At 41.3% G+C, this 25,077-nt stretch overlaps 1 protein-coding gene and 1 long non-coding RNA gene across 2 annotated transcripts in view; one reads left to right on the top strand and one right to left on the bottom strand.

The window, feature by feature from the left end:
- The window catches only part of LOC149974582 (uncharacterized), a 133,965-nt gene that overhangs the window by 37,311 nt on the left and 71,577 nt on the right, over positions 1-25,077 (top strand). The window lies entirely within an intron of this gene.
- The window catches only part of wdr27 (WD repeat domain 27), a 152,791-nt gene that overhangs the window by 66,768 nt on the left and 60,946 nt on the right, over positions 1-25,077 (bottom strand). The window contains exon 22 of the mRNA XM_090212994.1: positions 4,703-4,805. Within this exon, the coding sequence (XP_090069120.1) occupies positions 4,703-4,805 (103 nt within the window). The remainder of the gene's footprint in view (positions 1-4,702; positions 4,806-25,077) is intronic.

The raw sequence follows: 25,077 nt of genomic DNA, 5'->3' as shown, positions 1-25,077 counted from the left end.
ATGATGTTCCAGTGTTCTGTTTTACTGTTCAGTGGCCTGTTAAGAAGGTTAACATAACTCCCCAGCTCAACACGATGACTTCATGTAAGAAGTTCCACTGACTGTTGTCTTGGTTGGGAGGGATGAATTGTTTAGACAGTTCTGGCGCTGCTTTGGCACCAGTCATAGAGAGGATCAACCCTTACAGAAAAACCACATGATTTCACGTTGAAAATCACATCATTTCACATGAAATTTAACATGTTAAATCATGTGTTTTAGGAACACTTTACACATTATCAAGTTTTTACATATTCCAGCCATTATTACACCGTGAAGCAGCCTCCACTGGTGAGAACAGGTACAGTTCACACGTGTACGTAGGTACACTTCACACGTGATCACATGTTATCACATTTTGCTTTACATGTTCTCACCAGTGGAGACTGCTGAGGGGAGAACAGCTCATAATAATGGCTGGAACGGAGAGAATGGAATGGCATCAAACACATGGAAACCATGGAAACCATGTGTTTGATAGCATTCCGCCCATTCTGTTCCAGTCATTACCACCAGCCCGTCCCCCCCAATTAAGATGCCACCAACCTCCTGTGGTTGTCACCTGTTATCACATTAACCTCACATAAGATCATGTGATCACATAAAAACATGTGTTTTTGGAACACTTCACATGTATTCACGTGAAATTCATGTGTTTTTTCCGTAAGGGAACACTAAACACAAAGCAGCTGCTCAATAAAAGACCAGAGATTAGATTTACTCAGAAGTCCAGAGGAAAGACAGACACGATTGGAAGAAAAAAAACTGTGAAGAAAGAGGGAAGAGAGAGCAAATAAAATGTGACAATGAACGTGGATTTGTGACCTCTACACATCGTTCAGGAATGAGCCCCTTTCGCTTTGTCATGTGGTACAAATCTGAGGTGAGTGTGTGAATTCTGGCCTTTGAAGATCCAATTCCATGACAGTCTTTGTCTCTCACATTCCCCGTCATGAATTGGAAAGCACTGGATTGGGGTAAGCACTGGCTTTGGGTTTCCACCATTTGTAAATCCATGACGGGGAGAAGGGTGGAGAATTGGGACGCAGACAATGTTTTGTACAGCAAGAAGAGGGAAGACCTATTCTGTAGCAGGTTTAAAAGGTGTCCGTCATGGAAATAACAGAATAGTATGGCATGTGTATGTGCCATGTACTGTGCCATGTTTACCATGTATTGTACAACTACATGCACCTAAACCACCAGCAGTGTGTTTTGTTGTTTCATAGGCAGGCAACTAAGGCTACACCCCAACTGGCAGACCGTGGTTTTAACTTGTTTCCTGAGCAAAAATAAAACTGTATTATTATTATTATACATTTCTTCAGACATAAAATGCTGAAAAAAAACCCACCAGGAACTCAGCTCCAAGGGATTTTAATTTAGGAAATCTGTTCCCATGTATTCCCACGCATAATAGAGAGACGTGATCATATACAAATGTAATCAAGGTTTGAAATGATTATGTTTTAATCAAATATTATATCTGTAGTCAATAACTTATTGTAGTCAATTTGTAGTCAACAAATTATTAGTAATCATGTTCTGGCCCCCCGACCATCCGCTCAAGACAAAATATGCACTACAGTGCATCAACCTTTTCACCTGAGCTCTATATTTACAGTAGTTGAGTGTGCCCCTGTCCATAATCTTAAGCATTCTGCAGTTTGGCCTTTAGCCCAGATGGCGCACAAGGCTTGTCGATAAAGTAAAGTCGGAGCTTTAGAAGTTACCCATAACAGCGTTATAACTCAATTTGAGCCTATAACTCAAATCGGATGCCAGCGTATAAATTATACACCCAGAACAGAAAGCATTCTTCTGCAAATCCATCTCTATCAGGAGATAAAAGGAAAAGAAGGCATTGTACTGCAGTAAATCTGGACTGCTCTGTCTAGATGCCCTCTCACACACACATGCATGCACGCACAAACATGCGCAAACAAATTAACGACAAACACACATACACTGGAATGAACTGCCTGGAAATCACATGCAAGCACACAGACATGCAGGGCCGGTTCCAGGCATAAACAACATAAGCGACCGCCTACAGCCCCACGGCTGCTAGGGGGCCCCCACCCATTCTTTGACAATAATGAAAAATTGGGGAACTCTGGATCAGCAGTTTTTCTCTTTTTATGTCAGTCACTGACAGAGACTCAAATAGCCCATGTCAGTGTTCATTTTGGTAGCTATTTTAGTTTTAGTCTTAAAATAACTTTTAGTCTTAGTAAAATGTTTGTAATTTTATCCATAGTTAGTTTGAATTATTTTCAGTCGACTAAAACTGGACTATTTTAGTCTCGTCTTTGGCTCAGTTGGTAGAGCATGGTGCCAGAGTTGTGGGTTCAATTCCCGCAGGGGACCAGTATTAAAATGTATGCACTCACTAACTGTAAATCGCTCTGGATTAGAGAGCCTGCTAAATGACTCAAATCTCACAGCCATAACTGTCAAGGGAGTGAATGACAGGGGAGATTTTGAGGCTTACAAAAATGCCAGAAGTACCACTGTACTCCTAATATTCAACAAATAGCAACAACAAAATGCAACTGCAACTCGCATTTGTGGACTACAATGGAAGTGTGTCAACACAGACTAATGAATAACAGCACACATGGGAAAATAGAGCTTCTGTCGTGATCAAAGAAAACATTGCCTACATGAAAGTAAGAGAGTAAACATTGTTTCTAGTTGAGGTTAGATACAAGTCAAGTCACAACTGCCAATGAGAGGATTACCTGAAATATTATGCATGTATGCTGGCGTATGATTGGACAAAACAGATGAAAAGGAGCTTCGTGTCAAATTAAATGGTGATTAGTCTCACATGGAATTCTTGTCTCGTCCCATTTTCATCAACTAAAATGAAAAGTAATTTGTAATAGTTTGTGTTTTTTTTCCAGGGCATCTCTTCTAGCTATCGTCATAGTTTAATTCAGGAATAAGTCATTGATGAGCACTTTTCCTCATAGTTATTGTTGATGAAATGAACACTGCCATTCCATGTCGGCTAAATGTTCTTAGATTGGTAAATGAGTCTAGTCAGCTGTCTATACTTGTAGTAATCATGGTTGAATTACCAACCGGGCACGCAGGGATTTTGTTAGTCACTCTCACCCAGATGTCATAATAACATGGTATAAGTCATGGCAAAATGTGTAGAATTGCAGGAAAGTAACTGTAAAACTACAGATGTTTCTTTTTGCTCCATGACAAAATGAGTCAAATTGCAGCAAACTTGCTTTAAAACTGCAACATTTTCTCTAAGTCCCGTGGCAAAATGTGGAGAACTGCAGGAAATTGACTCTACAATTATATTTTTTCTCTCTGCCGTCAAGAGGGGGGCCACTAAAATGTTTTGCCCATGAGGTCTGGAGGCCCATAACAACATTTAGCTTTGGGACCCCAAAAGGTTAGAGCCGGCCCTGCACACATGCATGCACACACATTCATTGATTTGCCAGTGATGCGCTTGCCATTACAAGCATTCCTCTTGCTTCCTATTCTCTGTGGGACTGTCTTGGAAAAAGCATGAGTCATGTCATTCCATTGTCAGATTAACATCAAACAACTCTAGGTGAATGTACTAAAGACATAAAACTGGTCATTGGCCGTATTTAAAGTGATTCTCTGGTACTTTTGTGTACTTTTTAGCCAGTAGTGAAAGTAGTGCTCATGAGCTGGAAATTGCGTACTACGTCACCTATGTGCAGATATTTGCACCACGTCATTGCTCTCTCTCGCTCTGCTGATGTGTGTGCATCTTGTTAGTTGTCACTCAAATGGTGAGGGGCTGAAGATCATTGGCTAGAACTCAAATTGCTAGGGGGTTGGCCCACACGGGAGGAAATGTAGGGAAAGCTTCCAGAAAAACAGTTGCTTTCAAACTAGGGATTTTGTGGCTAATTGAGGATGATTATGCATGTATGAACTACACATTGACACATCCAGCCCAAAGCGGGAGGTTTCAAAGGTTCCGGAGCATGTCTTTAATGTTGTGTAAAATGGTAGTGCTTCCTATTCTCTATGGGACACGGGAACATTATTTACATAAAATAAATGACTATGTATCATGTGTCACTGTGACATAAAACAAATGCACCTACCGTACACTGTAATATAAAATACAGAATTGAACTTGCCACCTTGCTCCCTTTAAGTTACTGTCAAATCCATGGCAACCCTGTGCATGATTTACTACAGCTATTACAACGTAGGGTGATGGCCTGTGACACCATACAGTACAGACTCCAGTTAAAGGTATTTAAGACGTATTACAGGGCTTTATGCAGACCAGGGCTGGTGGCCCTTGACATCACATCGTAGATGCTTTCCATGACATTTCCTGAAGTGTCATGTGTCACTTTAACATTAAACAACTCTAGGTGAAGATATTTCAGACTTATTACAGGTATTGAAGGTATTTTAGATGGTGTCAAAAATGATTAGTGCAGGGGAGAGGACGAAGCCTGTGAAATCCAGTAACATGAACCTCTGACTCTCCACCTGTATTTCAACCCCTACCTTTTAACTTCCATACCAGGTCACGTGTTTCCATAGAAAGGAGGATGATGAGACAGAAGAGGAGGAGGAATAGAGGGAGAGAAAGGAAGAGGAGGAGGAGAGGGAGGACAAGTAGGAAGGAACCACCACTCACACAGTTGTCTTCAGAGCCAGAAGCAATGAATCGTCCACAGGGTGAAAAGGCTGCGGTGCAGGGATGACAGCGATTCAAGTGGTTCTCATACCGCCGCACACACCTATGGAGAGAAAACAGAGAGGGAGATTTACAGAATGCCAATGAAAACTACTATTGCTGCTCTATTTGAAAGGGCAAATCAGTAGTGACATTTCATGATTCTGCTTAGATTTATTTAGGTGTGTTGTATTTCAGTTATTATGGATCCCCATTACTCGTCCTGGGGTCAAGCAACAATTAAGGCAGTAACACAATAAAATACAATTTTGAAACATTAAAATACATTTTACAACAGATTTCACAATACATTTGCAAACGATGGCCTCAGTCCTGGTATCCACAGTCGTTCATATTGGGTGGTTGTGTTTGTGTGTGTGTGGTTACCAAGGATGCCAAATATTTCCACTAGTTGCAAACATGCCTAGTTCAGAACACACACACAAACATACTGATTTACGAGAATGTAAAATGTCAAACATCTCACCATTGAGATCTCAAAGAGAAGCAGTATCAAATATCACATTTATTCTGCTACCCTTAGAGACTAGGAACTAACCTAGTCTAGCAGCAAAGTGCCACTGCACCCCAGAGCAAGCTCCTTTCAGCACAAAACAAAAAAGGGTTCCCAGGTGTCAACGTGGGAGTGGTGCCCAATGAGTTACAGTACCAAATAAAATCCAAGTTTATTGGTCGTGTACAGAGATTTATAGATGTTATCGCTGGTGCAGTGAAATTATTGTGTTTCTAGCTCCATCAGTGCAGTAATCCCTAGCAATAAAAATCGAATAAAAAACTATACACACATAATACAGAAAAAAAATGAAATATCAGAACGAGCGATGTCAGAGACCGTAAAATATAAACATACACTGAGTACACCAAACATTGGGATCACGTTGCCCTCAAAACACCCTCAATTCATCGGGGCATCGACTCCACAAGGTGTCGAAAGGGTTCCACAGGGATGATGGCCCATGTTGACTCCAATGCTTCTGAAAGGACTGTACATACAGTATGTATAGTATGTATGTATAATACTGTATTATAGTCAAGGGACATCCTATATACAGTGCATCTGGAAAGTATTCAGGCCCCTTCCCTTTTTGCACATTTAGTTACATTAGAGACTTTTTCAAATATGGATTCAATAAAAAATTAGCATCATCAATCTAGACACAATAACCCATAATGACAAAGCAAAAACAAGTTTTAAGAAATGTTTGCAAAAAAACCTGAAAAACCTTATTTACATAAGTATTAAAACCCTTTGCTACTCGAAATTGAGCTCAGGTGCATGCTGTTTCCATTGATCATCCTTGAGATGTTTCTACAACTAGATTGGAGTCCACCTGTGCTAAATGTAATTGATTGGACATGATTTGGAAAGGCACACACCTGTCTAAAAGGTCCCACAGTTGACAGTGAATGTCAGAGCAAAAATCAAGCCATGAGGTCGAAGGAATTGTCTGTAGAGCTCTGAGACAGGATTGTGTCAAAGCACAAAACATTCTGCAGCATTGAAGAACACAGTGGCCTCCATCATTCTTAAATGGAAGAAGTCTGGAACCACCAAGACTCATCCTAGAGCTGGCCGGCCAAACTGAGTAATCAGGGGAGAAGGGCCTTGGTCAGGGAGGTGACCAAGAACCTGATGGTCAATCAGACAGACCTCCAGAGTTCCTCTGTGGCAATGGGAGAACCTTACAGAAGGACAACAATCTCTGCAGCACTCCACCAATCAGGCCTGTATGGTAGAATGGCCTGAAGGAAACCACTCCTCAGTAAAAGGCACATGACAGCCTGGAGTTTGCCAGAAGGCACCTAAAGGCATCTCAAACCATGAGAAACAAGATTGAATCCTTTGGCCTGAATGCCAAGCGTCACGTCTGGAGGAAACCTGGGTATGTTTTTCAAAGGCAGGGACTAGGAGACTAGTCAGGATCGAGGGAAAGATAAATGGAGTAAAGAAAACCTGCTCAGGACCTTAGACTGGGGTGAGGGTTCACCTTCCAACAGGACAACAACCCTAAGCACACAACCAAGACAACACAGGAATGGCTTTGGGACAAGTCTCAATGTCCTTGAATGATCCATCCAGAGCCCCGACTTGAACCCGATCGAACATCTCTGGAGAGACCTGTGCAGCGAAGCGCCCCATCCAACCTGACAGAGTTTGAGAGGCTATCCAGAGAAGAATGGGAGAAACTACCTAAATACAGGTGTGCCAAGCTTGTAGCGTCATACCCAAGAAGAATGGGAGAAACTACCCAAATACAGGTGTGCCAAGCTTGTAGCGTCATACCCAAGAAGACTCGAGGCTGTAATCATTGCTTCAACAAAGTACTGAGTAAAGGGTCTGAATACTTATGTAAATGTGATATCTGTAACTACTGCCTTACACACCTTCATATACATATACACTGAGTATACAAAACATTATATTATGTTGCACCGCACCCCCCTTTTGTCCTCAGAACAGCCTTTATTCATCGGGGCATGGACTCTACAAGGTGTGGAAAGCGTTCCACATGGATGCTGGCCCATGTTGACTCCAATGCTTCCCACAGCTGTGCCAAGTTGGCTGGATGTCCATTGGGTGGTGAACCATTCTTGATATACATGGTAAATTGTTGAGCGTGAAAAACACAGCAGCGGTGCAGTTCTTGAAACACTCACTACCATACCCCGTTCAATGGCACTTCAATATTTTCCCTCTGAATGGCACACATACACAATCCATGTCTCAGTTGTCTCAAGGCTTAAAAATCATTCTTTAACCTGCCTCCTCCCCTTAATTTTCAATGATTGAAGTGGATTTAACAGGTGACATCAATAAGGGATCATAGCTTTCACCTGGATTCACCTGGTCTGCCGTCCAAACACTTAAAAGACACACCCTCGTCCACTTACCCTCGCCTTATGCCCTTGGGGGAATCCCTGTCACCATCTTGGCAGGCAGGCCAAATGATTAGCCAAGCAAGAGAAGTTTGCAACGTAAGCCCCTCAGCCCTCGTTTTTAATCGGCTTTGTGAGTGTACAATTATGTTCACTCCGGGGGCCTGAAACTCTGCATAATTCAATTTGTGACGATTGTACATCCGCTAAGAAAAGTCAGTGAAAACTTAAAAACAACATCAATGGAGAAGTCAACATACAAGTGTAAGTAAAAACGAATGCAAATAAATTGCTACTATTGCACATGACGGAACCACAAACACGTCTCGTAAAAAGTAAATATGTTTGTTTGGTTATCTTTTGGAAATTGTAGAAATAAAAGCGTTTCCTTCTTCAGAAGTTCCAGCTAGGCAGGCTAACGTTAGTTAGCTAAATCATTTGCTAGCTATCATAAAGTAGGCGCATATTAATAATTTAGATACTTAATATAAGTAGACATACACTCATAATTGACTGTAACGCATATAAAGCACCCACAAGCTACCGGTGGCTGAAAACACAATAATCGCGGGATGAACGAGTGATGAATTTCTAGGTCCATTTAAAAATCATTCCTTCCTCCCTCGCCATGCAAGTGTATACTCGTCAGACGTCATGATGCGTCATCAGAAGTGTCCACTTAATTTGAGGGCTGAGGGATAGGGTGTGTCTTTTAAGTGTTTGGACCGCAGCCCTGGATTAATTCTACTGCAGGACAGGCTAACAAACTGAGCCATGCTCTCTGCTAATGAACAATGTTGGCTGTTGTGTGTGTGTGTGTCCTGGACTTTCACATCATAATCTCATCAGACCAGGTAAAACCTAATGACTGGTGTCCTCATAGGGGCCCAGAACAGATGTGGATGGTGGTGTGGGTGAACACCTTATTTTACATTGTGTAAACCACTGATAGGTGAATGTCAATGTTAACAGGAATGTTAACATACATACAGACAAACAGATAGAGAGACAGGTAGACAGACAGACAGTGAGCCAGACAGACAGTCTGACAGACACTAGCAAGCTCTACTGCCGTAGTGAAACTTCGTTGCCAAAACAAAATAAGATGGCATTACAAAGTCAAAGGTCATGAACCACCCAGCTTTCAATTCCAGCCAAACAAGTGGCAGAATGGTAGATTTTTCCACATTGCCGGCTCGGAGATTCAAACCAACGACATTTCGGTTCCTGGCCCAATGCTCTTAACCGCTATCTACAATCACACTGATGATGAAACATGGTGAAGCCCCAAAATTTCCTACCCTGGAAAACGTGTGTTTCAGACACACGGAAGTAGATGGCTGCAAATGTTTTACTTTTAAACTCGGACACAACAGATGCTAGTTCTAGGTCCCAAGAAACAAAGAGATCTTCTGTTTGATCTAACAATTTATCTCAATGGTTGTACAGTCGTCTCAAATAAAACTGTGAAGGATCTCAGCATTAGTCTGGACCCTGATTTCTCTTTTGACAAAAATGTCAAAAACATTTCAAAAGCAGTTTTTTTCTATCTTTGTAACATTGCAAAAATAAGAAACCTTTAGTCTAAATATTATGAAAAGAAACAAATCCATGCTTTATCACTTCTAGATTAGATTACTGCAATGCTCTACTCTCCGGCAGCCCGGATAATGCACTAAATAAACTTCAGTTAGTGCTAAATATGGCTGCTAGAATCTTGACTAGAATCCCAAAACGTTATCTTATTACTCCAGTGCATCGCATCTCTACACTGGCTTCCTGTTAGGGATAGGGCTGATTTCAAGGTTTTACTGCTAACCTACAAAGCATTACATGGACTTACTCGTACCTCTATCTCCGATTTGGCCCTGCCGTAAGAGACTGGTACCAGACGAGTCTGGTGGGAGGAGCTATAAGAGGACGGGGTCATTCTAATGGCTGGAATGGAATCAATGGAACGGAGTCAAACATGTTGTTTCCATGTGTTTGGTAGCATTGTATTGATTCCATTCCAGCCATTACAATGAGCCTGTCCTCCTATAGCTCCTCCCACCAGCCTCCACTGGAACATACCTACACGTACTCTACAGACACAAGACACAGGCCTCCTTATTGTTCCTAGAATTTCTAAGCAAACAGCTCTATAGAGCTTCATTTTTATGGAATGGTCAGCCGATCCATGTGAGAGACGCAGACTTGGTCTCAACCTTTAGGTCTTTACTGAAGACTCATCTCTTATGTAGGTCCTATGATGGAGTGTAGTCTGGCCCAGGGGTGTGAAGGTGAATGGCAAGGTACTGGAGTGACGAACCACCCTTGCCTTTTTGCCTCTGGGGGCTGAGTCACAGGCTTGCTAGTGTTCTCCCATCTCTCTTGCCAGGCTTTTTTTCGCAATACTCGACTTGAGTGGGTTGAGTCAATGACGTGATCCCCCCCCCCCCCCCGTCTCAGGGTAGTAAGTTGGTGGTCTGTTGATATTCATCTGGTGGTGTGGGGCTGTGCTTTGGCAAAGTGGGTAGGGTTATATCCTTCCTGGTTGGCCCTGTCCGGGGGTATTGTCGGGCAGGGCCACAGCGTCCCCCGACCCCTCCTGGCGCAGTCTCCAGTATCTATGCTGCAATAGTCTATGTGCCTGGGGGCTCAGGTCAGTCTGTCCTATCTGGTGTAATTCTACTGTCTTATCTGGTGTCCTGTGTGATCTTAAGTATGTTCCCTCTAATTCTCCAATCTCTCTCTTGCTTTCTCTCTCTCCCCTTCTCGGAGGACCTGAGAGATAGGACCCTGCCTCAGGACTACCTGGCCTGATGAACTTTGGCTGTCCCGATCCCCAGTCCACCTGGTCGTGCTGCTGATCCAGTTTCTGCTGTCCTGCCTGCAGCTATGGAACCCTGACCTGTTCACCAGACGTGCTACCTTGTCATGCTGCTGCTCTAGTTTCAACTGTTCATCCTGCGGCTATGGAACCCTGACCTGTTTACTGGATGGGCTACCTTATCCCAGACCTGCTGATTTAAGTCTCTCTCTCGACCTCTGAATGCACGGCAATGAAAAGCCAACTGACATTTACTCATGAGGTGCTGACCTGTTGCACCCTCTATAACCACTGTGTTAATTATTTGACCCTGCTGGTCATCTATGAACATGAAGAACAATCTGGTCTTAATGGCCAAGTACTCTTATAATCTCTACCGCGCACAGCCAGAAGAGGACTGGCCACCCCTCAGAGCCTGGTTTCTTCCTAGGTTCCTGCCTTTCTAGGGAGTTTTTCCTAGCCACAGTGCTTCTACATCTGCATTGCTTGCTGTTTGGGGTTTTAGTCTGGGTTTCTGAATAAGCACTTTGTGACATCTGCTGATGTAAAAAGTGCTTTATAAATACATTTGATTGATAACAGACAGACGACCTAATGCTTTTTTGTCTCACTGTGACTGAGCAGTAAGAGGAGGATGGAAAGGAGAAGGAAGGAGGAGGAGAGAGAAGGAGGAAGGAAAGGAGAAGGAAGGAAAGGAGAAGAGGGGAGGAGGAGGGGGGAAAGTAGAAGGAAGGAGGAGGAGGGGGAAAGGAGAAGGGAGGAGGAGGAGGGGGAAAGGAGAAGGGAAGAGGAGGAGGAAGGGGAAAGGAGAAGGAAGGAAGGAGGAGGAGGAGTAGGGGAAAGGAGAAGGGAGGAGGAGGGGGAAAGGAGAAGGAAGGAGGAGGAGGAGGAGGGAAAGGAGAAGGGAAGGAGGAGGAGGGAAAGGAGAAGGAAGAGTGTGTGGGGATAATATTTTGACTGAGCAATGACAGCACAGAGAGGAAGAGGTAGAGGAGGAGGAAGGGGAGGAAACTGAGTTTGGTCCAACACACCGTCCCAGCGTTGTCTGAGTAATGACAATGCATCGTGTGTGTATGTATGTATGTATGTATGTGTATGTATGTGTGTGTGTGTGTGTGTGGGTGTGTGTGTGTGTGTGTGTGAGTGTGTGAGTGTGAGTGTGTGAGTGTGTGAGTGTGTGAGTGAGTGAGTGAGTGAGGACAATGCGGCATGCTGCTGATGACTAACCCAGACAGGGATAGGAAGGTCTGTTCCCCTTGGACCCGAGCCGACGACGTTACTAAATCCACCTTGGTCCTCTGAGTCACTCGTCAATATAATCAACAAGCTAATCATAGAAATCATCTGGCTACTAAATGGCTAATGCTAGATTCCACTTCAATCAGTGTCTCCTCAAAGGCTAGGTGAATAATATCATAGTCATTTTCCCATAAGAGGTTTTTGTAGCCACTATAATTGAATTTGCAGACCACTGTAAAGATAAAATATGTAAAAAGTTACTTTTTTGCTTTATTTGATTATTTCTTCCCTTTCTTGAAACAAGACTGCATGATGTCATCTCTGTAAGAGACGGTCAAGTAATGCAGCCACCTTTAACAAGGAAGCAGTTGGGCCAAAATGAGTTTTATTTTCTACTCATCCTTCTTTTTTAAAAGTTCCAGTGTATAATGCTAGATTACAGTATGGATTTAACAGTGGGGGTTTCCAGCATATTTGGAGTTGAAGATATTTATGAACTAAGCAGAAACAGACCGCTAGATATTCACTTTCATCTCAGAAACAGGAAGCATGCTGATGTGATGTTCAGGGCCTGTATTCCCAAAGCATCGCAGAATAGGAGTGCTGATCTAGGATCAGTTTAGCATTTAAATCAAAATGCATAATAACGCGAACCCACCTGATCCTAGATCAGCACTGCTACTCGGAGAGGCTTTTGACTACAGGCACAGAATCACTGGTTACCCAGCACATATTGATGAGGAATGGCGTTTTTGCTGCTTCTGGGCTGTTGTCTCATTGTTTGGAAATGTGCTGGAGGCCACAACTGCACACACTATGACGTGTGTAGGGATAACAGATTGCTGAGTAATAATAAACGCTGGTCAGTGGTTTACATGGCTTATTAAGCCAGTTTCTCCCAACTGAGGCAACTATTCAAACAGGAGAAGCCATAGTACAGAAACGTGGAAGTTTCAGTGGTAGCTGTGGTGCCAGTGGGAGAAAGAGTGTGTGTGTATTTCCTGGTAGATCTACACAACAGTTCAATTTAAACAACACGCAGGGAATATTACCCTTGGTGCTTAACCTACACTGAAAAGCTTAATTAGAGTCCCAAATGGCACCCTATTCACTATCTAGGGCACTACTCTGGTCAGAAGTGCCATTTGGGACACAAAGGCATTTATTAACGTAAAGGTCACAATAAAAAGGAACACTAATTCAAATGCTCTCATCCTGTGTGTGAGAACCAAACACCTTGGGTGTGTGTGTTCGTATGTCTGTCTGTCTGTGTGGGTTTGTGTGTTTGCGCATGTGCGTATGTTTGTCCATGCATGTGTTTATCCTTCCCAAACCGACCGCCTGCTTCTTTACGGCCTGCCTTCTTTTTATTCGTTTTTGTTCCTACTTCGCCTGCCAGGCAACATTACTAAGAACTTAGTACTTAGGATACTTGGATTCAGCAAAGCTCACTTTCAGTCCTGGGCTCAAATACTATTTGGAATCTCTTAAAATAAGTTCAGCATTCAGCTTCAACCTTCCTGGAGTACAGTACAACCGTGGGCAGGGTTGGCACTTTTGGAAAAAAATATATACTGGTTCCATTGAAACACACAAGCTCAATCAAGCCCAGCTGAAGTATTTGAAATGATTTCAAATAGTATTTGAACCCAGCAATGTTAATATTGTGCCTTTTGTTCATTTTCTCTTCACAATCCAGGTTGGGCCTGCCTGGTTCTCGTTAGAATTAAAGATTACGACAACTAAGATAAACAACTATATTTAAAAAAATCCCTCATATTTCAATCAGTGGACCAGAACCAAACAACAGATTGCCTGGTGTAACAGACTGCCTGGTGGGTGCGTGTGTGCCTGGCCGCCCTGCAGTGCATTCTGGACCCTGTGTCATCAACCCTGGGAGCGGTAGGAAGATGTTTGCAAACATTTCATTTTTGGGAAAAACAATATAACATATTTAGAGAAGAGCAAAACCAACTAAATGAATAACAGCTGTGTAAGAATAGGAGCTGATTTCCTGGACACAGATTAAGCCTAGTCCTGGAATAAAACTATGCTCAATGGAGAATCTCCATTGAACTAGGTGTTTGAGTCCAGACTAGACTTAATCTGTGTCCAAGAAACCAAGTCTCTAGCTGGACTCCTACCAGTGGAGCCTAGCTCTCCTATGACTCCTGTTCATAGTATATTAGAAGAATAACAGTGGGATGCTGGCTAATGGGTGACGGAGTTTGCTGAAGTTGGCTAGCTAGCTAGCAAGTGACAAGAACGTTATCCATCATGTATAGCAACCATCTTGTTTAGAATGGACGACCAGTCATTTTCCATAGACCGTAGCAGTTAATTGCGTTGGGCCAGTAACCGAAAGGTCACTGTTTCCAATCCCAGAGCCGGCTAGGTGAAAAATCTGTCAATGAACTCTTGAGCAAGGCACTTAACACTAATTGTGCCTGTAAATCGCTTGTGGTAAAAGCGTCTGCTAAATGACTAAAACGTAAATGTATTTGTTGACTTCATTGAGTCAGTCCCCTCGCAAGGCCCGAGGTCGATGTTCGCACCCACGTGGAAAGTTATTTAGCATAATACAAAAATCCCCATAAAAATCTGTTTTTTTGTCGTTGCATTGGATGCATCACAATCCACCGCATCTGCCTATGTCGTGACAGAGCTAGAGTTTGTCAGACCATGAGGCATCCCGGAAATCGGTCTTCTCACAAAATCACCTGTAGCATCCAAACAGTTTGGGATGCACACTAATATGACCCCTCTGTGGAAAGGTGAGACTCTTGCGAACATGACGTTTTGGCTCTGGGACGCCAACAGGCTTCAGAAGACTTGTCTGAAGGTCCCCTGGTACCAGTTGAACAAATGTATGGCGGTATATATGGAGACTATTTAATGCCAAAAATAAGGTGTTAAATATATGTAGAACATTTTTTTTACAAATGTTTCCTGATCTTTCTTATATCTCTCAGACAGGATTGACACTTCAGAACAAACTTCCTTTTCAATTCTTGGGGTACTGTCTGTTGTTCTATGTTCTGTCTGTTGTTCTATGTAGTGAATCTGTTATTTAATATGCTGTATGGGCTAATCATTTTCAGCAAATATTTTTGATATATATTTATTTTATACTTCAAGGTATCTTCAAATTCCAAATCAAAGTAGCAAAATTATCCCTGGTATAACCTTCTTAAAACAATTCCATATATCTTAGTAGAACCCTGCCAGGGCTTAAGACTCTTCTGGGTTATAAAGCAAACAGTATCCCTTAGGTCTTCAACAGCAAATATGTAAATTGTTTAAGCATATGTTGCAGCGATTAAAATATATTTTTCTGAATATTGACAAAAAATGTAGCAATCAGCAACGGAGCTGACAAGCCACTGATGGAGCTGACAACAGATACTCAAAACAGACATAATTTTGCAATACAAAATACAAGTTCAATTCAAACATTTATAAAATTTGATTCATTTGAAAATCCCAAATAAAAACAACCATTCAAATCGGCTCTTTCAGCTCTGACGGAATTGAGTTGATGTTTGACATTTTTCGTCTTCCTTCAAGTGGTATGCAGAGTAGCAATTTAGCTTTTCCTCTGTTGCTTTATGACACTCTAACTTAATTAAATGTAACATATTTGAAACAAAATTCCTCTTCTTTCAGGCAGATGGAGTTGATAGTTTGTTTGTGACCATGGTGATTCCAATTGTTTGTTTAAATCTATCAAAAGTAGAGAACTTTATGGACCATGAGTGGTCTTGTTACACTACATGTAATGAGGACATGAAGGGTCCTTCTGGAATAGCTGTCCCTGCTCATTCCCGATTCATTTAGGATTTTAGACCAATCTGAGTTCACGTAATCTCCAGACACATCTTTTAGAACTCACAGTTTTGAGAGAAATATTCTTTAAAGTCAAAGAGGGCTATTGCAAGAAAATACACTGAAAACAAATATAAGCGCAACATGTAAAGTGTTGGTCCCATGTTTCATGAGCTGAAATAAAAGTTCACAGAAACATTCCATACACACAAAAATATTATTTCTCAAAAATTGTGCGTATAATTGTTTTGCATCCCTGTTAAGTGAGCATTTCTCCATCCACCGGACAGATGTGGCATATCAAGAAACTGATTAAACAGCATGATCATTACACAGTTACACCTTGTGCTGGGGACAATAAAAGGACACTTTAAAATGTGTAGTTTTGTCACACAACACAATGCCACTGATATCTCAAGTTTTGAGGGAGCATGCAATTGGAATGCTGAATGTAGGAATGTCCACCAGAGCTGTTGCCAGGTAATGTAATGTTAATTTCTTTACCATAAGCCACCTCCAACGTGGTTTTAGAGAATTTGTCCAACCGGCCTCACAACTGCAGACCATGTGCATGGCGCCGTGTGGGTGATTGGTTTGCTGATGTCAACGTTGTGAACAGAGTCCCCCATGGTGGCGGTGGGGTTATAGTATAGGCAGACATAAGCTACGGACAACAAACACAATTGCATTTTATCTATGGCAATTTAATGCCCATTATCGTGCCATTCATCAGCCACCATTACTTCATGTTTCAGCATGATAATGCACGGACCCATTTCACAAGGATCTGTACACAATTCCTGGATGCTGGAAAATCTAATCTAAATCCAGTTCTTCCATGGCCTGAATACTCACCAGTCATGTCACCTATTGAGCATGTTTGGGATGCTCTGGATTGACCTGTATGACAGCGTTTTCCAGTTCCCGCCATTATCCAGCAACTTCACACAGACATTGAAGAGGAGTAGGACAGCATTCCACAGGCCACAATCAACAGCCTGATCAACTCTGTGCGAAGGAGATATGTAGCGCTGATGTGTACTGACTGGTTTTCATTAGTACACAGCGTTGATCGAGATCTTCAGTTTCTTGACAATTTCTAGCACAGAATAGCCTTAACTTCTCAGAAGAAGAATAGACTGACGAGTTTCAGAAGAAAGTCCCTTGTTTCTGGCCATTTTGAGCCTGTAATCGAACCCACAAATGCTGATGCTCCAGATCCTCAACTAGTCTAAAGAAGGCCAGTTGTATTTCTTCTTTAATTAACAGTTTTCAGCTGTGCTAAAATAATTGCAAAAGGGTTTTCTAATGATCAATTAGCCATTTAAAATTATAAACTTGGATTAGCTAACACAACGTGCCATTTGAACACAGTAGTGATGGTTGCTGATAATGGACCTCTGTACGCCTATGTAGATATTCCATTAAAAAACAGCCGTTTCCAGCTACAATACTCATTTACAACATTAACAATGTCTACACTGTATTTCTAATCAATGTTGATGTTATTTTAATGAACAACATGTGCTTTTCTTTCAAAAACAAGGACATTTCTAAGTAACCTCAAACTTTTGAACAGTAGTGTATATATTTTCCCCTTGTGAAATACCCGTAAATGTAAATGTTAATCTCAAATAACGCTACGCCAGTGACACACACACACACACCCTCCTCTCCTGAGCCACAATAGTCACTTCTGGTTTGTGACCCATTAGGGAGCAGTTTAAAGAGTTGGATGAGATTGGGACATTACAGGTCACTTGTAATGAGGCCAATGTCTATATAGAACAAATCCTTAGCAAATAGACCAAGGCTTCGTCCCAAATGGCACCCTTTCCCCTATTCACCCTTATGGAAAAACAACATGAATTTCATATGTGAACACAAAACACATTTTCATATAATCACGCCATTTTATGTGAAGTTAATGTGGTAACAGGTGACATGTAAAGCAACACTTGATTACTTGAAACTACATATGATCCCATGTGAAGTGTTCCAACTCATGTGAGTTGTGAAATTAGGTGATTTTTCTGAAAGGGCAGTACACTACTGTTGACCAGGGCCGAAGGGGGCAATAAGGACCTGGTCAGAAGTAATGCACTATTGGCAATTTTGCACCATTTGGGACACAACGCAAGCAAATATACTTCCATCTGTCTGAAAAGGTATATGACTGATGGCCAAAATGTTTCATTTTCACTTTTCTCTTTCTTTTCACTGAGATGATGTCACTTTATTTTTTAATGAAGCTTGAGGAAAAAATGTAAGCTTTTCCGAGCTCTTTGGGTTTTGGTACCAAATCCTTTCAGGTACATGATGTCAACACATGGTCATAGCAAGGCAATGAATATGTCCCAAATGGCTTCCTATCTTCTATATACTGCACTACTTTTGGCCAGATCCATATGGGCCCTTGTCAAAAGTAGTGCACTATCTGGAATATGGTGTTATTTGGGACACAGACCCTGAGACAATGGAAAATAACTCAGTTTGGTTATAAATACAATATTAGAGTGCTCAGGGAAATATACACTAATAACTAATGAACTGACACAGGCCAATGTTATGACCAGCTGCCTGTCACATGTGTGCACCTGCATGATTAAATAGTCTGACATCATCAATATGAGACATTCCTTGGATGCTTCTACATTGACCTTTAACCCTAGGCTTAGGGGCAGAGGTAAATCAAATATCCTGACCTGTTTCAATAAACCGTTTGTCAGGTGATAGGTTGTGAGTACAGGAAGACATCTTGACAGGAACCAGACTTTTGAAGAACAAACCCAAACCTGATACGTATCTTCAGGAAGAAGAAGAAGAAGAAGATGACAAGTGAAATGGAGTGGAGGAGGGAGACAAAGATTTGTCTTTGTCGCGGAACAATGACCATGATGAGTAGGATGCAAGGGTGTGCAGCCTCTATAATATAGCATCAAGGCCACACCACAAAAGAAAAAGGTAAAGTTATCCTTAACTTGTCCAACCACTTCTACCAAGTAAATGTAAACTATGTTTGGATTTGCTGAGACGCAGTGTTGCGCAGGCAGATTCTTAAATTGAGCAATGAACAATAATATCGTCAAGGATTAAGACCGAAGGGAATGACAAGGGAGATGAATGAAGCCCTCACACATATTTCAATATCACATCCACCATTTGGCTTCCTCTAAGAGACAATCACACACACACATACAGAGAGAGACAGGATTAGACCATTATATGTCAGGCCGTAGAACAAGACCCTGACCAGAACATGACCTGGAAACGGGGCACAAATATTTATCTAAACGGAATCAGGCTTTGACAGACACTGTCTGGGCCTTGGATAGGACCAGAACTGGATTGAGCTTACCTGGTGCAATGGAACCAATAGAATAGTCCCAAAAGTGCAAACCCCACCAACCTGGCACTCCAGGCAGACAGCACTAAATGGTAAGGGTATTTAAAACATATTTCAAATAGTGTTTGAACCCAGGGCTGGATAGAACACATGCAATGGAAACAGTCTCACTCAGCTCAGACGCAAAAGAATGAGACACAGAATGTGTTCAAATTCCAAAGCAAAGTGGAGTTCGAAATCAATTGGCATTGATAGCCACATAGGATAGGCTTACTCAGAGCCAATGACTCTAGCCTAGACCTACCTCTCAATAACCTGCATACATGCAGGTTGTGGATATCTATAAACAGGGTGGACAGGGTGGAAAACAAAATGTACAAAATGTAGTTCAAATTCATTTGTCAAGGAGATACCACACTAATCAACTTTGGAATTATACATTTTAAAAATATTTTGTATGTTTATTGAATAGAGAGCGACAGATGAGAAAGGTAGGAGAGAGTGCTGAAAAAGCAATGGGTCAAATTTGAACCCATGCTAGCAGAGGTACATCGTACATGCGCTCCAGAGGTAGCGGCTTAAACAGCTAGATCACGACAGGCCACAACTTCTTTGGAATGTTTACATTTGAAATTTTAGAGATTTAATTCATTTAATTATAATGTATGTGTATTTGAATAGACAGAAACGGGACCTATATCCCAAACATGGGCTGTTCTAAAAATGTGGTTGTAAACATTCAGATCCTGCTGAGAAGGATTTAGTGTTGAAGAATGAAAGTCCTTTCATAAGAGAGAATGGAATCCTCATTGAGAGAAGCAATTTATCAATCACAAAGTGCTTTATAGTAACCCGGCCAAGATCCCAAAGAGCAAGCAGGGGCAAAGTGGCAAGGAACAAGTCCCTAGAAGGAAGAAACCTTGAGATGAACCAGAATCATAAGGGAGGCCTATCCTGCTCTGGCAGTACTGGGTAGAATTACTTTTCAATACATTTCAAAACAACTATTCAGATAACCTTTATTTGAAAAAACAAGTAGTTGAATATTGGAATGTATTTGGAAATACACTTGGAAAGTATTTCAAAATACTCAAAAACTCTGACGCAAATTTACCACGTACTGAACTCAGTTATTCCAAAATAGTATTTTAAATAAATATTTTACTTTCAAATACAATTTGATCAACTATTTGCTTATTACAAATTACCATTCAAATACTCAGACAGTGCATTCAGAAAGTACTCAGACCCCTTGACTTTTTCCACATTCTGTTACGTTACAGTCTTATTCTAAAATTGATTAAACTGTTTTTTTCCCCCTCATCAATCTACACACAATACCCCATAATGACAAAGCAAAAACAGACGTAACATTTTTTACCCCAAAAATTAAAAAAATGAAATATCACATTTACGTAATTAAACAGACCCTTTACTCAGTACTTTGCTGAAGTACATTTGACAGCGATTGCAGCCTCGAGTCTTCTTGGGTATCACGCTAAAAGCTTGGCACACCTGTATTTGGGGAGTTTCTCCCATTCTTCTCTGCAGATCCTCTCAAGCTCTGTCAGGTTGGATGGGGAGTGTCGCTGCACAGCTATTTTTAGGTCTCTCCAGAGATGCTCGATCAGGTACAAGTCCGGGCTCTGGCTGGGCCACTCAAGGACATTGAGAGACTTATCCCGAAGTCACTCCTGCGTTGTCTTGGCTGTGTGCTTAGGGTCGTTGTCCTGTTGGAAGGTGTACCTTCGCCCCAGTCTGAGGTCCTGAGCACTCTGAAGCAGGTTTTCATCAATAATCTCTCTGTACTTTGCTCTGTTCATCTTTCCCTCGACCCTGACTAGTCTCCCAGTAACTACAGCTGAAAAAAATTCCCATGATGCGAACACCATCATGCTTCACCATAGGTATGGTGCCAGGTTTCCTCCAAATGTGACGTTTGGCATTCAGGCCGAAGAGTTCAATCTTGGTTTCATCAGACCAGAGAATCTTGTTTTTCATGTTCTGAGAGTCTTAAGGTGCCTTTTGGCAAACTCCAAGTGGGCTCTCATGTGCCTTTTACTGAAGAATGGCTTCCGTCTGGCCACTCTACCATAAAGGCCTGATTGGTGGAGTGCTGCAGAGATGGTTGTCCTTCTGGAAGGTTCTCCAATCTCCACAGAGGAACTTTGAAGCTCTGCCAGAGTGACCATCAGGTTCTTGGTCACCTCCCTGACCAAGGCCCTTCTCCCCCGACTGCTCAGTTTGGCCGGGTGGCCAGCTCTAGGAAGAGTCTTGGTGGTTCCAAACATCTTCCAATTAAGAATGATGGAGGCCAGCTCTAGGAAGAGTCTTGGTGGTTCCTAACATCTTCCATTTAAGAATGATGGAGGCTAGCTCTAGGAAGAGTCTTGGTGGTTCCAAACATCTTCCATTTAAGAATGATGGAGGCCACTGTGTTTATTTTTTGGTACCCTCGATTCAATCGTGTCTTGGAGCTCTACAGACAATTCCTTCAACCTCATGGCCTGATTTTTGCTCTGACATTCACTGTCAACTGTGGGACCTTATATAGACAGCTGTGTGCCTTTCCAAATCATGTCCAATCAATTGTATTTACCACAGGTGGACTCTAATCACCATGTAGAAACATCTCTATGATGATCAATGGAAACAGGATGCACCTGACCTCAATTTTGAGTCTCATAGCAAAGGGTCTGTATATTTATGTAAATAATGTATTTCTATTTTTGATTTTTAATACATTTGCAAACATTTCTAAAAACCTGTTTTCGCTTTGTCATTATGGGTATTGTGTGTAGATTGATGAGGAACATTTTGTATTTAATAAATTTTTGAATAAGGCTGTAACGTATCGAAATGTGGAAAAAGTCAAGGGGTCTGAATACTATCCGAATGAAAATACTCAAATGCACAAAAAAAGCATTTACAGTGCCTCCAGTATTCACACCCTGTAACTTTTTCCAAATTGTTCTAATCAAATATAGATTTTTTTGTCATTGGCCTACATACGTTTTTTGACATTTTTACAAATTAATTAAAAATGAAAAGCTGAAATGTCGAGTAAATAAATTCAACCCCTTTGTTATGCCACGCCTAAATAAGTTCAGGAGTAAAAATGTGCTTAACAAGTCACATTATAAGTTGCAAGGACCCACTCGGTGTGCAATAGTTTTTAACGTGATTTTTTAATGAGTACTTCATCTCTCTACTCCACGCTTAAAATTATCTGTAAGGTCCCTCTGTCTAGCAGTGAAATTCAAACACAGATTCAACCACAAAGACCAGGGAGGTTTTCTAATGCCTTGCAAAGAATGGCACCTATTGGTAGATGGGTAAAAAAAAAAAAATTAAGCAGATATTGAATATCCCTTTGAGCATGGAGTAGTTATTAACTACACTTTGGATGGTGTATCAATTCACCTAGTCCCTACAAAGACACAGGTGTCTTTCCTAACTCAGTTGCCAGAGAGGAAGGAAACAGCTCAGGGATATCACAATGAGGCCAATGGTGACTTTAAAACAGTTACAGAGTTTAATGGCTGTGATAGGAGAAAACAACATTGTAGTTACTCCACTGGCTTCCGTCTGGACACTTTACCATAAAGGCCGTATTGGTGGAATGCTGCAGAGATGGTGGACAGAGTGAAAAGGAACCCTGTACAGAATAAATATATTCCCAAACATGCATCACCTGTTTGCTACAAGGAACTAAAGTAATACTGCAAAAAATGTGGCAAGGCAATACATTTTTTTGGTCCTGAATACAAAGTGTTTTGTCTGGGTGAAATCCAATGCAACACATTACTGAGTACCACTCTCCATATTTTCAAGCATAGCGGTGCCTGCATCATGTTATGAGTATGCTTGTAATCGTTAACAGGGCCTAAAATTAACACCCGCCACCTGCCAAATGCGGATCGATTTTGGCATTGGCGGGAAAGAATGTCTAGTTCACCAGCCACGTTGGCGCGTGGTAACACTCAGGGCTCTAAGGTGTGAGCATTTAATAAAGATAGTCAAGTATGGGAACAAGCACGAGTTGTGATTTATAGCAAAATAAATACTCCAGTAGCTGTTTTCAAAGTATTTCTGCCATTTTGTTTCTTATCTGGTAACGAACAAAGAAATATGAATCCTAATGTTATAGCTATCCCACCTCAGCAACACTGCCTGTCTGGGGGGCTATGAGTCCTGCTATATTTGTTTTTATAAGCAATGGGCACAGGCATAAAAGTTGGTCTAATTTAATCGAAAGTCTACTAAAGTGAGACTTTGTCCTTGTGTTTCTTAGCTATTTACATTGTTTTGTTCACAAACTAGGTTGCTTTTCATTGTTTGAGTTTGCTCCCACTGCAGCAAAAAGAAACACCGTTGGCCTCTGCTAGTGATATCCTCACAGGCACACTTGATGACTCGAGTGGCCCTGTTACCAAGGTAACCTTAAAGGGGCAGCTAAACATTTCTGTCTGATATTTTTGTTAAAATTCTCGTGTCATAGAATATTTAATGAAATCGAGCAATACTTTGAATATGCGAGGGTAAAATACATTATTAACATCGAGGCCAGCTGGCACTCAGCCAAAAGCTTTGTCATGATTTACATTGAATTAGTGCTAATACTTTAAGACTCATCCTTAACAATGCATAAGCCAAACTATTTGGGATATTGATTGTTTTCAGATGTCCTGTAGTTCAAATATAGACCGGTCCCAGATCTGTTTGTGCTGTCTTGTTGACAGTGACCATAGGAGTTGGCAAGACAGCTAAAACAAACCCGGACCAGCTTGGTTACATCATGGGGCAAAGACAATGGAGTGCTGGTAAGTGGAGAAGAGCTCAGATTTTACGGTTGCTCAGACCTGGGTTTAACAACTACACAGCACTTAGTTCAGAATTTAGTTTAGCAACTACACAGCACGTAGTTCAGACCTGTGTTTAACAACTATACAGCACGTAGTTCAGACCTGTGTTTAACAACTACACAGCACGTAGTTCAGACCTGTGTTTAACAACTACACAGCACGTAGTTCAGACCTGTGTTTAACAACTATACAGCACGTAGTTCAGACCTGTGTTTAACAACTACACAGCACTTAGTTCAGACCTGTGTTTAACAACTATACAGTACTTAGTTCAGATCTGTGTTTAACAACTATACAGCACTTAGTTCAGATCTGTGTTTAACAACTATACAGTACTTAGTTCAGACCTGTGTTTAACAACTATACAGCACTTAGTTCAGACCTGTGTTTAACAACTATACAGTACTTAGTTCAGACCTGTGTTTAACAACTACACAGTACTTAGTTCAGATCTGTGTTTAACAACTATACAGCACGTAGTTCAGATCTGTGTTTAACAACTATACAGCACGTAGTTCAGACCTGTGTTTAACAACTACACAGCACTTAGTTCAGATCTGTGTTTAACAACTATACAGTACTTATCTCAGACCTGTGTTTAACAACTACACAGTACTTAGTTCAGATCTGTGTTTAACAACTATACAGTACTTATCTCAGACCTGTGTTTAACAACTATACAGCACGTAGTTCAGACCTGTGTTTAACAACTACACAGCACTTAGTTCAGATCTGTGTTTAACAACTATACAGTACTTATCTCAGACCTGTGTTTAACAACTATACAGTACTTAGTTCAGATCTGTGTTTAACAACTATACAGTACTTAGTTCAGATCTGTGTTTAACAACTATACAGCCCTTAGTTCAGATCTGTGTTTAACAACTATACAGTACTTATCTCAGACCTGTGTTTAACAACTATACAGTACTTATCTCAGACCTGTGTTTAACAACTATACAGCACTTAGTTCAGACCTGTGTTTAACAACTATACAGTACTTAGTTCAGATCTGTGTTTAACAACTATACAGCACTTAGTTCAGATCTGTGTTTAACAACTATACAGCACTTAGTTCAGACCTGTGTTTAACAACTATACAGCCCTTAGTTCAGATCTGTGTTTAACAACTACACAGCACTTAGTTCAGACCTGTGTTTAACAACTATACAGTACTTAGTTCAGATCTGTGTTTAACAACTACACAGCACTTAGTTCAGACCTGTGTTTAACAACTATACAGTACTTAGTTCAGATCTGTGTTTAACAACTATACAGCACTTAGTTCAGATCTGTGTTTAACAACTATACAGTACTTATCTCAGACCTGTGTTTAACAACTATACAGTAC

The sequence above is a fragment of the Oncorhynchus mykiss genome, chromosome 20, assembly GCF_057628025.1.
Source record: "Oncorhynchus mykiss isolate SJ-2025 chromosome 20, ASM5762802v1, whole genome shotgun sequence".
Classification (NCBI taxonomy): domain Eukaryota; kingdom Metazoa; phylum Chordata; class Actinopteri; order Salmoniformes; family Salmonidae; genus Oncorhynchus; species Oncorhynchus mykiss.
The sequence above is the reverse complement of the archived record's forward strand: the minus strand, read 5'-3'. Positions and strand labels throughout refer to the sequence as shown.